The 13,332-nt window shown below is 36.6% G+C and overlaps 1 protein-coding gene across 1 annotated transcript in view; it reads right to left on the bottom strand.

The window, feature by feature from the left end:
- Positions 1 to 13,332, bottom strand: part of LOC104511356 (ankyrin repeat and sterile alpha motif domain-containing protein 1B-like) — a gene marked incomplete at both ends in the record, with an annotated part of 142,676 nt that overhangs the window by 59,975 nt on the left and 69,369 nt on the right. Inside the window, 2 exon segments of the mRNA XM_010153931.1 lie at positions 1,869 to 2,395; positions 8,180 to 8,233. Of these exon segments, the coding sequence (XP_010152233.1) occupies positions 1,869 to 2,395; positions 8,180 to 8,233 (581 nt within the window).

The raw sequence follows: 13,332 nt of genomic DNA, 5'->3' as shown, positions 1-13,332 counted from the left end.
AAAATAAAAGTGGAGAAATTAGTTGTCTAACAAAAGCTATAGCTTGAGACTAGTATTTCTTTTCCTGCAGTAGAGTTTCTTTCACACTGGTGACTTTGCTCATCTAGGCATCCCTCATTCCTTGAAACTACTTGGTTGTATTTCAGTATATAAATACAAAAATGAAAAATGTATATATTAAAGTATACAATGGGATGGATTTTAATTTTATAGGCTCATTTCATTTTATAACTGTGAACCACTAGAGGTCTATTTAAGCAATAATATTAGTGCACAAGAACATTGTTTTGTGTGTTATAAAGTACTAAAGCAATTGTTCAATTAAGATTGCCAGAGAATTTCCTAGCTCTCTTTTCTTTTCCCCCATCTGCCACAAGGCCACTGAATAGGTATGAAACATAGCTGTATCCCCACGTACTGCAGAATGACATTGTTTGTGAAACAGCACTACATTGATCCCAAAACTCATTTGCACATTTTGAAATGATGCTGAACCTGCTGTCAAAACTATTATACCTGTTTTATTTTCTCTAACAGGACAAAACAAAAAAAAACCAAATCAAAAGGCTGGGCTGTCTAAGACGACAGGTTCTGGTACAGAGAACCAGGTTTTATTGTTCCCTTTCTAAAAGCTATGTTTTAGTCACTGGTGACAGGAGAAAATCTGAGAATTAAGTCAGAATATGCAGATTGAGAATTAATACTTTTTTTTTTTCTTTAAACTACATTTTTTTACTTTCAAGAAACATCAGACTTTGATGTCCCTCCATAAAAGGCAAAATTGGACCTGGCTTGTTTCAGGTTTTTGTAACAATGTATCTAAGTTATTAAGATCAAACCCAAATCCTAAGCACTTTTCCACTAAGCAAGTATCCCCCTTAACAACAAATACACTATCAATTCAGAGTTAGACGAGCTAGAAATGTTTTTCTTGGGGGGGCGGGGGGGTGGGGGAAGAGTCACAGAAACAAGCTCCGGGTTCTTTATGAAATAAAATGGCACTCTGGAGACGTATACATTTCCCTATAGCAGTCATTTTAAAGAGAAATGTTTGCTTCTCTGCAATAGCAGTGAAGATCTAAACATTTCCCACCTTTAATTTACCTCAGTAAGATGGGAACTTCTAGTCTATAAAGAATCTTTCACATTCTTGAAATGTAGCACAGGAATGGGGGGAAAACGAAGAAAAAATATTTTCAAGAAGTATTTAATATCTAGTTCTAAAACCAAGATAAAGTCTCTTTTATGAGCAAGCATGTGTACTACAAACTCAGTGTAGACATTTCTCTTAATTGTCCAGAAATAACTGTAGCTATAAGTCTGTTCCCACATCACGAAAGTCAGGTATATGCCAAGCATTCTCTACACAGGCTACATACTGGCTAGAGGATATGTTAGATCTAGATTCTACAAGAACTCCCTAATCAACCTAAAGTCTTAGACCTAGACCTAGAGTCCATTCCTGCCATTTTCTCTTGTCTCTTGCTGGCAGGCATTGCCAAGGTGGGAAATAATTAGCAAATATATAAATAATGGACATAGCTACAAAGAATTTTACCAATTGCATTAGTGTCAGTGGTGAGGGCTTTAGTAGAAAATAATTTCAAGATTACAACAAATTGCAGAATTACTTCTAGTTAACTTCGTTCACTATGGAAACGGACTTCATTAAGCGTGCAGCATTTTGAACAGAAACGCAGTGCATTTTGTACCAGCTGTCAACCAACCATACATTACACTATTACATACTCTCTCAGGTTTTGCAGTGTGGAAGATCCACTTTTTATTTCATCTCTGAACCTGAAAACAATAACAGAATTTTCACAATACCATATATTCACTTGTACTTAAAGATGAACAAAACTTACCTCTTCCCATTCTGATGTGAAGGAAGGCGTTCTCTCTGAATTCCCTTTGGAGCACTGTTGGTTTGGTGTGGGTTCACTCCAATTGCTTCTTGCTTTTTTGTCATTTGGTGGATGGGTGATAAGATTAGAATCAGATTTCGAAACGTTTTTGCACAGATGCATTTCAAGCAAAGTCTTTGGTAAAGATCGTATTCTCCCAAGCGTGCACGCTCGCTCCACAAAACCTCCAGTAGTAATAACCCATTGTTCACTTATCCTTGTTGACGTGCCAACCAATGTATGATTTTCTGCTGGTTTAGTCTTAGTATGAAATATGGTTCTGTTGACAACTGGTGGCTTTTTTTTCTTAACAGGAGGATCAGTGCTGCTTTCTTGCCGTAGCGGTGTCTGCTGCACTGTGCTCTTGCCCAAAATGCTTTTTTCTAATGGACCACTGCATGGGTTTGCTTTGCTGTACAGCTGGAGTGGATTATCAGGTGGGTCACATGAAGGTGATGATCCATGAAGTAAACCTGTAGCAGGGTGTCCTTCAGGAAGCTCAGTTTCAGCGGATGTTTCTCCCTGGCAAAGACGCTCTGAAACAAGAGAGTACCTTGTAGAAACCAGGGTGATAATATATTGCAAACAACCAAACTCCTACTCTCTGCAAAGTGACTTTTGTATGCTGCTTGGTTCTTTCTTATGTACAGGAAGAAAATATACTTATGTCATGAATTGATTTATTAGTCTCTTAAAAAACAATTCTCTCCTTAAGCTTGACTATTTTATACTGACTGGTTGAAAGCCAGCCAAAAACACTTAGGGCTACACATAAATTCCAAAACCAACCCAATTCTCTCCTTAAGCTTGACTATTTTATACTGACTGGTTGAAAGCCAGCCAAAAACACTTAGGGCTACACATAAATTCCAGAAAAAAACCAACCAAACCCAAAAACACACACCAAAAAGAATTTGTAAAATAAAATAAGTCAGTGCTATAACATCAATTCAATGGTGTATCTATAATTTGTACACATTTCAACTCAATAACAAATTAAAACAGTTTAGCATGATGAATAAGCTACTTCATAGGCAGTAAGACACATGAGGAACCAGTATTGTGAGGAGCATTGCTAGCAATTTTTCTTTTTATAGTTGTTATAATAATAGTGAACTTACACTATGATGCCTTTTCACTGACAGTCTCTAATAAATAGATCTGAGCATTGTTGTTATTTCTGGGAACTTCTGAGAATAGATTAAGAATAAGAGTAACCACTGGGGGAAAAAAACCCCAAAAACCCACAAACAGGAAATCAAGTCTCTCTGAAACAAGTTTTATATGCAATTTAGCACACAGACACAAAAAAGAATTACAGAACAAAAATGCACTTTTGGGTGCAGCTCAGAGTGTATTATAAAAAATTTATAGCTCTTGATATCTGTTGTGTTAAGGAAGGGCAAAAAACCCCACCACAAGCCAAAACAACCCTTTTCTACCTGTGCTGCCTCAGAAGTAGTGTTGGTGTGGACAACATCACTCTATCCACATTGCATTAATTTTGCCTAGTTTACTCAGAATAACTGTATCCCCACTAACAGTTGCATCTCTGTAACTACTTCATTAAGGATAAATACATTTTTCCTGCTAGAAGTTGTATGTTCATGTGGATACTGTATCTGTTGGACTGTATGTATAGTACTAGCTACCAGAAAGAATCAAATGTAGCATCATGTGATAATTTGCAAGGAAATTGGTTTCCTCATATTGGCTAAATTATCTGTTTGTAAAAAAACCCTACAAATCTCTGAATAACACTTTCAAAAGGAGGCAGTATATCACTGTATGAATGACAAGAAAGTTTTTGTGTGTACTTCAAAACACTGTAAGCTTTTACTAGTCAACAGCTTAAAAGTGTAAAATCTTGTGGTTTTCTCATTTGTTAAAATACCAGGATAAAATCCTAATCAAGATTAGAAGAACAACTCAAGAAAATCATCTTTGGTAAACAACTTATTAGAAATACACTTAAGACATTTTGCAACTAAAAAATATGTGGGGTGTTACAGTGAAATGTTGAATGTGGGACTTGACAGAGCTTAAGGAATCAATAATGCCAGAAAAGTTGCTGGGGGGGGTGGGGGGGCAGGGAAAAGGCGGGGAGAAAAAGGACAGAGGACATGCTCAGTTTCTTTGATCTCTGAAAGTTGCTGAATTAATTTTATGTCTCCACTTCTCAAGGTGAACTTCAGAAAAGTTCAAAAGTAAATGATGCAACTAAAGTTAAACAAACAGTGTTTTTCCCTGACATGAAAAATACAGTAGCTGGGATTCAGCTCTAGATTAAGACATGTCATTTTACATATCTACATAAGTAAGCAGTATGCAAACGCCCACCATAGTGATCAGGTTGATAAAGTCAGCGGATCCCAGGGAGTGATGCCACTCACCATATGTTGTGGCTGGTCAGCTGAGTCACTCCTGCACTCTGTTAACAGTATTAACTAGACAGCCAATGACTGTAATGGGAGCTGGCACCCATTTTGCATTCAGATACCTCCATTTAGATGTCTTAACCATGAACTGAATTCTATTGTGCTGCTACAGAGATGAGTCTTAACAATTGTCTATTGAACTTAAGATCTATGTGTTTTTGTCAGGACACAGTAAGAAAGAAGAATAAATCAGGAAAAAAAAAGCTTACATACACCTGGATTGCCAAGATTTCACTATCTTTGCTACATCTATACTACTAAAAAACCTTTTATTTGGTAGCTTTTTCTTTAACAGCTTTGTTAATTATATGGCAAAGGAAGCAGAAATCTCATAGATATGCCTTCTTCACACCATGACTTTGAGCAATGCAAACCACACTTGTATTGGGCAATGAAAAAGACAGTGTTCATTAGGAAAAAGTAGTATGTGGTCATGATAAAGGTTAAGAAGCAAACAGCATTGCATGCTGCACCGCAGTCATGCAGCAGCTGATCCAGAGTAGTGACATCTCCATCCTTGGAGGTTTTCAAGACCTGGGTGGGAAAAGTCATGTCTGATTTGATGACAGTCCTGCTTCAAACAGGAAGATGGAGTAGGTGACCTTCAGACATCCCTTCTAACCATACTTTATTAATGACCTAATTGTAATTCTGAATCTTTTGATTTTTTTACTGGTAACTGTTGCCTAATGCTCTTTTAACCCAAATTTGTATTATTTTAGTTTCTTAATGCAGTTAATGCTTAATACTTTTTTAATCAGAGAATAATAAGAGTATGGAGGTGGACCACACCACTGGTCCAAATAGTAGAGGTGCCTATGACTCAATGTATTAATTTCTAAAGAAATCAAAGAATGAAAAAATAATCCATGCAATAGTCATAAAATAATTTGCCAGAGTATGCTTTCCTTTCTTTATTCCAAGTCAGTGTTTGTTGACCTAAGCCCTGAAGCATGAATATTAAATAACCTGTTCAAACTTTACCATATCTAAAAACGCAACTACAAGTCTTCATTGCTTATGCACCCAGAAAGTAAAGTACAAAACTCTAAACAGGATAATATAATGCTGCTTCTGTGTCCCTCTTAAAATAGGCAACTTAACTGAAAAAAACCACCAAACAAATTCATGACAAATAATTACCTATATCCAAGATCGGGGTCCTTTAATTGTTGCATATTTCTGCCATTAATTTTAAGAGTTGATACTGAAATTGATATTTCTTCTGAGGCTTAGTAGTGATGCAAAAACCATGATATTTTACGTATTATTTTCTGTTTTTAAATGTATCAAAATTATTCTTGTTCTTCTGAATTTTGCTGTACATTGAAAAAATCCTTTCATGAAGTTGTCTTTACTGATGATCAACATGCTGTGTTTTTATGATTAAACTTAAATCTACCGATATATCTGAGAAATTTCAACTCTCCATTCCTATTGTGTTCTATCCCCCAACTTTATTGTATGCTTTTGAACCTTTTCATCAGATGCTTTAATTTTGCTTTAACAGACTTAACTGGCAGTTAGAAATGATATATGGTATTCAATTATATTGCATAGGTTAATGATACTAGATTTCATTTCTCACAGTTTCTGGAAGAGTCTTCTGAGAGCGGACTTTAAGAAAGAGCATATGGATACCAGAAAGAGAGAACAGGTGAAGTTCAAGCTTTTGGATTGAATCCCAATGGAGAGAAGTTTTCAGCTTGTCTTTTTTTTTTTTTCCAAGAACATTTATTTTTGTAATCTTCAAAGAAAGCAAACGAGAGATCTTGCTTCCTCACCAGATACTGCTTTTCTTATCACCTTAGCTTTTTAATTGTAAACAGTATCCTAAATACCAAAACATAAACAGATTTCATTACTACAGATCTTTAGCATTATTACAAGTCCACATACAGCTGACCCATCTGAGTGCATTACTTCTGAAATATCACTCTGATACTGCCATAGCTGTGTTGCATGAAGAACATTTGCACTTGGAACTACAAATAATTTCAGTTCTGCCATAATCTTAAAGCCACAGATATATATTGCTATTATTGCTACAAGTTTATACAGAACCAAACTGGTATTTAGGCAAATTGCAATTCAATCAGCTATTTATTTACACACTGGTGCACCACACCACAGTTGGTTGTCATACATATATAGAACTCTGCAGAATACCATTTCTCACTTTAAGTATTTGAGAGTTATAATTTACAGATGCTTCATCAAATTCACATATCTGTTTGAATCGGACTCCAAGACTACAGAGCACATTAAGAAAATCATGAGCATACTAAATGCTGAGAGTTTTACATTCATGTAAATTTGGGAATTGGCTTATTCACATTTGTATCTCTAGAGATTCTATGTTCAAAACTAAAGCACATTCAGGAGAGTAAGAGTTGTTAATAATAGTAATGAAAAAAGCTGTAATAGATAACTTATAATGACAATGTTACATCTTTAACAGGCATTACTGTTGCCATGGCACAAGTTTCTAATGTAAAATAAAAATCCACTAGAAATTTGTTCTATAGCTATGGTAACAACTGTATTGTGGCACCTGCAGTATTAATCTATTCAAGTTCTGTTTTCATTTGATCCAGAAATATGTTTTTAGCAGCACACGTGTAATATCTGCCAAAAAAAATGCATTCTAAACTCCCTTTTCCACACGTTCAGCTGATTGATAAAAACTAACATTCACAACTGACTAATATTTGGAGAGTACATTCTCATGGATGGATGGTAAGCAAAGAAGTCATTTGCATGTTAAAAGATTGCTTTGGACACACTACAATACCTTCAGTAGTGATAATACTAACTGTATTGCCAAAGTGATATAAAATGGGAGGATCAGCAAGAAAAGGTGAAAGACTGAAAATTTATAATATTTAAAAATTGAAGTCATAATATTCAGGAAGGCATTATTTCATACAGCAAACAACATGGGTCTCTGACCAAGCTCCAGCTCTCTGACGACAGTATGTTGGCTGCAGACATGTTTGATGAGGCACTGCAATGTTTACTCACTCTAGTAAATGTTATAGCAAGGTACTATAGACCTGTGTGGGAGATATAACAACATGATTACTAAGCAACTAATGAAGAATGTGGGCTTCTACTGTCACCAGGAGCAACACAGAAAAGGAGCAACAGTGTCCAGCCAGATTGCTGTTTCTCCTTCTGCTTCCTCCTGAATCTGAGGAAACTACCAGAGGGTGGTTTGCAAGGCTGGTGTCAGCGGTCTCCAAGCGCTGTGCCCAGGTTCCAATACTACAGCTTCTCAAAGGCGTACAGTCCCTTATCACAGTAAAAGCCCCTGTGGATTATGTGTTTGCACTTACCAACTTCATAACTGCCAATTCAACCCCTTACATTGCAGTCTGCACTTGACTGTGTACTGCCTCATTATCATGGAATAGTTTGGGTTGGAAGGGACCTTACAGACCACTCAGTTCCAACCCCCCTGCCATGGGCAGGGACACCTTCCACTAGACCAGGTTGCTCAAAGCCTCATCCAGCCTGGTCTTATTGCTACTTTCTTGGTAGCTTCACTGTCACATTTAACTCGTCTATTTCACAGTAACCCATCAGGAACTGCAAAAGATGAGAAAGGTTTCAGAGGAAAGATAATTCTGTATAGAGTTCTCTGAACATCGTTTGCCAGCCTTGAATGAAGGGAAAAAAAAGAGCTTTCACTAAGGAAGGATCTTAGTTGGCAGTTACTGCTAGTCCTAAGCACAGTATAATATCCAGATATAATTCTTGCTCAAAATTTCAGCAATAGGAGTTTAATCTGGTGCAAATAAAGTCAATTTTAATTCATAGGCATGTATTGACCATCCTGTGAATTTTCAGAAATTTGTTTAGATACTCACAGAGTATATTCTGTATCTGAGACATAAAGGTAGGTTTTCTTTTTTTATATACATAGATCACATAAGGGGTTAATCTTTATCTGCAAAATTCAACCTAGAAAAAGAAATATAGAGCTGCAGCTGCCACCTCCATAATGCCGTTTCCATGAGAATTTCTTTTTATGTGACTATATAAGGCATGGTTTCTAGACGTCTTAATGACAGACAGCCTCTTACGAGCTATCACATTTTACAGCACAAGAATCTGCCTTACACCAGCTCATCAACATAACAAACCTTCAGAAAACTAACACGTCTATGGACTAAAAATTTCAGGTAGATAAAATAATGTTCAACTTCCTCCAGGTGAAAAGCTGGACTGATTCAACATCCATGTTCAAGCTAAAATTCTACTAGAATACCTCAACTTTACCATACAGCAAAAGAAAAAAAGAAAAACCACACAGTTTTTCTCTGTAACACTCAAGCAATCTTTCATAAGGAATTCTGAGAAATGAATGGAAATTGATGCAAAATGTAATTTTGCAGAAAGATCACATATAATTGCATTAAGAAATTCTGTGGTAATCTCTTCTTGCAGGAGAAAGCTAGCAGTTGAGTGGGCTGTGGCTGAGCTCAGAAAGTACATGTTAATTTTACAATGTAGTACAGCAGGGAAGAGTAATAGAAGAGGAAAATTTGGTGACACTTAACCAAAATCAGTGCAAAGCAACATAAATGTGATAGATGGGCTCTTGAAATCATATCCTTTTGGTGAAGACTCTAATGAAACCTTGTTAATTGTTCCAACTGTGATATTTCACACATCAAATGCAAAGAAGGAATGATAACTGGGAACAAAACTTACTAATTGTCAAGGCAAGAGACACTGGAAAAACAGTGGATGATTTTTAGAATGCTGCTTCTAAAAGGAGATGCTGCTCAACAGGTTCAACACTTTTATTGGAAGGAAGCTTTTGTTTCCCCAAGCATGAGACAAAAGCAGAAAGAATTCAAAATACATGTTCTGGAATTTGCACTGATCATATACTTCTGTCTTTCCTAACCTTGATAAAGAATGTATTTCTGATCTGATCAGTATTTTTAAGATATTTAACATAATACACAACGTAGTTTGCCTCTCCTCATTCCACATAAAAGCTCATTCCCTCCCCCCCCACAACCCTACTGGACTAATTTAGTTTTTGCAAAATTTCCTGTTAGGTAGTAGAAACAAAGCTGTAAGGACAGAAAGTGTATAAATTTTTAAAGCATCTAGAAAATATGTCTGGCTGTAGAATTCCATGGCAGTACTAGATGTAAACATTCGTGGTCATGGAAGATTATATCCAGAACTGCAGTTTTTCAATAATTCATTACATATAATTGTTTCAAAACTCATTACGAGAAATTATGGTCTTTTAGCAAGTTTGCAACTCACTACATCTGTTTTTGTTATAAATACTGGATGGGGAAAGTGGAGGAATAAAAATTAGATTCTCTGTATTAATTTTCCCCATATGATTTATTTAGGGGTTGTAAATGTGAAAGGATAGCCATATAAATTCTTTTGGAAATATTTACAAAATGTAAATGATCTTTAAAGGAAAAACCATCTAAACGATTATATGCAAAACAACTTAGCTAACAATATTAATTTTCTAGGCAGACTGACAATCTCTAAAACATGTTTGCTTTTCACAAATAACTGGTTACTTTAAAAAGTAACATCACATGCAGGGTACTTAAAAGCAGATTCTGTGGAAAAAAAGGGAAGACATTTAGGTGCCTAAACAGAAACATATATGGCCATTTTAGACACAGTGGGGTAGCCAAGGTAACTGCCGACAGACATGACACACAACTTACTGGAATCCTGGGGCATTCTGGGAAAGTAGCTAGAGGCCAGAAAGGGTATCTGAAGTGTCCAAATTGGTCTAGCTATCTCAGTTTAGGCACTTAAATTGTTTCTTAGAGGTCAAACGGTATACTAAGAGTACTCATCGTAGTACCCAGGTAGGCAATACATTTCAAAGAATCCATTACTGTAACATAAATAATTTTTTTGAAGCAATTCTGTGCACATACAGCACTTCAGATGACTCAGATTGACTTACCTTAGAGAGGAACTGAAAAATTGTCAGCACTTTAAGTAATAATTGCTGGGTACTTGTACCAAACTAGCCAGCAAGTTAACATGCCAGATCACCTGAGTGGCACAGGGCTTGAAAGGCTGGCTGACCCCAGGTATCAGCTCAAGACATTTTGGAAACGTATGTGCATTTGGAACATAGAATTAACCTGCTGTGAACGGACTATGACTGCCTAGAGAGTCAATGTGTAGCTTTATTAAGCTACTAGGATGCAGAAAACCACTACCTGAATTTCAGATTTAGTTATATGGAAAACAAGTATCAGACTACAATAGTTCAGACACAGAAGAGCAGTGGATGAACTTAGAAGATAGTTATCAACTTTCAGGCTCCATCACAACTGACACTTTACTAAGCTCTCTTACTAACATGGAGCAAAAAGCACCTAAGGAGCTAAAAGGGCCAACTGAAAAACAGGGAAGAGGAATGATCAATCTGCAGCTGCCTGAAACAAAAGTTGCAAACCAGCCTCTTTCAGGCTAACTGCAGGAGCATCTTCCTTAACTGGATTTTACCAAAACTTACAGAAACTTTCTCCTTGTCTTAAAAAAACAGATATAGGTAAGAAAAGCTTATTCCAATACTTTTCTCTGACTGCTTTGTATACTTAGGTGAATAAGAAGTACATGATTATGAAAAACTGCATGAATCATCAACTAGTTGCTGGTCACAAGCTCCCACAGACATATTTCCAAATATAGGTCAGTTCTTTTGCTTAGAAACAGGGAGTTTACCATCCCTGCTTCTGAACTAGAGAGTTTGATACAGAGAGGCAGTTTAATCCAACTAAAACTCTACTTAGATAACTGCCAGAGAATTCATGTAAGAGCAAATGTAGAAATCCTGGATGATTTATCTTCTGTTAGGAAAGTCAGAGGAGGGAGTTGCAGTTTGTGAATAGCTGTAGCAACAGAAAACATTACCACCTACCTCACTGCTCTTCAGCCAGAAGCCATTATTCTGCAGCCCACCTGGCAGAGCTCTTTGTAAGGATGGCTTCTGATCTGCTTAAGGCAAATCAGCTGTGCCAATCTGGGTAGAGCAGTCGAGTTCATCTGGTTTATTTTGCTTGGGTTGGATTAGAAAGCACTCACAGAAACCCTTCAGCTGAAGTCAGAGCTGAGGGTAGCCACCTATGAAAGATGTGCAGTGACAAGAAGGTGCAGGTAACATCTTCAGTCACTTCCACAGAATTCTGCCATTCATGAAAGAATGAAACTTCTCTGCAATGTAATGGTCAGCTTTCCTCTCTGAAACACATCATGTGGATACTCCTGTAAGGGCACCGAAGAGTTCTGCTTTTCAAACATGTTACACCTACTGAAAATACCATTTTCTTAGGTGGAATAATGTGCATGATGAAATAAATATCAGCATGGTTTAATGAAGATGACTGATCTATCATGCTAAAAGGGTTAAAGATAGTACAGCTTCCAAAGACCTTTCAGACTGATAGAAAGGCATGAAAAAATAATTTAGGAGTCTAGGAAATGTAAACAGGAAAACAGTGAGTCTAAGTGATCAGAAACTACACTAATATTGGTGGGAATTGTCCCATAATAGGCCCATAATTGCTAGCCCAGACTCTGCTCAGGTAACAGCCTGATCAGAATATCAAGAACAATAGGCTGTAGAAAACTCTTCTCCACTAGAGAGCTCTATCCAGTTACTGGCACATCTTTAATACGGACACAAAACTTCCTTACTATGTAATTAGATACTTTGAATTTAGAAAGCAACTTACTTTTAGAGATAACTACTTCTGATCTACAGTGTTAGAAGAAATAAATAATTCAATATGGGTTATAACAAATTAATCAGGTCCTTAAACCAAAATATCTGAAGCAAGACAGACCTAGAATGTTGTTACTGCTTCATTCTGCACTATTTTATTTATGTTTCACTCAGTATGAGGAAGACTGATGAACAGACATCAATAATTATGTTTACCTGTAAACTAAGGACTCAGATCAGCCAGATCTGATCATCCTATCTTATGTGTATTTCTGCTGTTTAAGCAAGTGTGCTTACATTTTACCTAAGGAAGAGGCAAGGAGAGAACAGCTCACCATGATCCTGTTTTGTAGATACATAGATGGGCAGAATCTGCATCAACAGGGAAGTCCCATGCAAATACCAGGGGAGCTGATATATGAACATATACCTCTTGCTGACGGAGTTGTGAATTCTGTGTTGATTTACCAATCTCATAGCTAGGGATTCCAATTTTCAGTTGGAAACATCAGGTGAAGCTGAGGAAGATTTCACTTCTTGCCATAACAGATTCTCAAGAGATAGAACTCTGAGAAAGGGCAGGGAATTGCAAAAATTACATGGAATAATCCATATTTATTAACTTTAATATGCAATAGTTTAAAATGATAGCATTTTTAAAGAAGGACTGTATATCTAAGAGGGCAGTGATAGAGGAGAGGCAAAAAAATAGTACAGATTTCCTAAAAGCTTTGTACGGTCATGACTGCTATTCGGATGGGCTACTATAAAGTGGATGCTTGTATAAATACAGAGAAATAATTAGGGGATTGCCATCATCTGAGCTTTTTATTCTTCTTTAGAAGAATACCTTCAAAATCTTTGCAGAATGAACCAACAGTCAGAAGACTTACATTTGAAACAATTTTGTAAGCTCACCTGCCTCCTTCAATGATGGGAAGTGAGAATGTAAATGACAGAGATGGCGTTTTTTTTTTTTCATTGGATAGGTCATAATCATATTTTCTGGTATACTTGTTCTCAGTCAGTACAGAAAAATGGTCTGAGCTCTTGGACTCAACTTCCTTGCACTCACTCCCTCTCCACTCTCTCCTTTTTTCCCCCTCTTACCCCCAAAAGAAAAGAGAAATTATTAAAACTAATTGTCAAAGTGGCCAAGTTCTTCATCAGTCAGACATACAAACACTGTAGGAAAGAGCAAACCTACTGTTTTCTCACATGCATTCTTCTGTAACGTGGGTGCTAAATT

Source organism: Eurypyga helias, unplaced genomic scaffold (assembly GCF_000690775.1).
Source record: "Eurypyga helias isolate BGI_N326 unplaced genomic scaffold, ASM69077v1 scaffold8316, whole genome shotgun sequence".
In the NCBI taxonomy this organism is placed as follows: domain Eukaryota; kingdom Metazoa; phylum Chordata; class Aves; order Eurypygiformes; family Eurypygidae; genus Eurypyga; species Eurypyga helias.
This window is presented reverse-complemented; position numbering and strand designations above follow the sequence as displayed.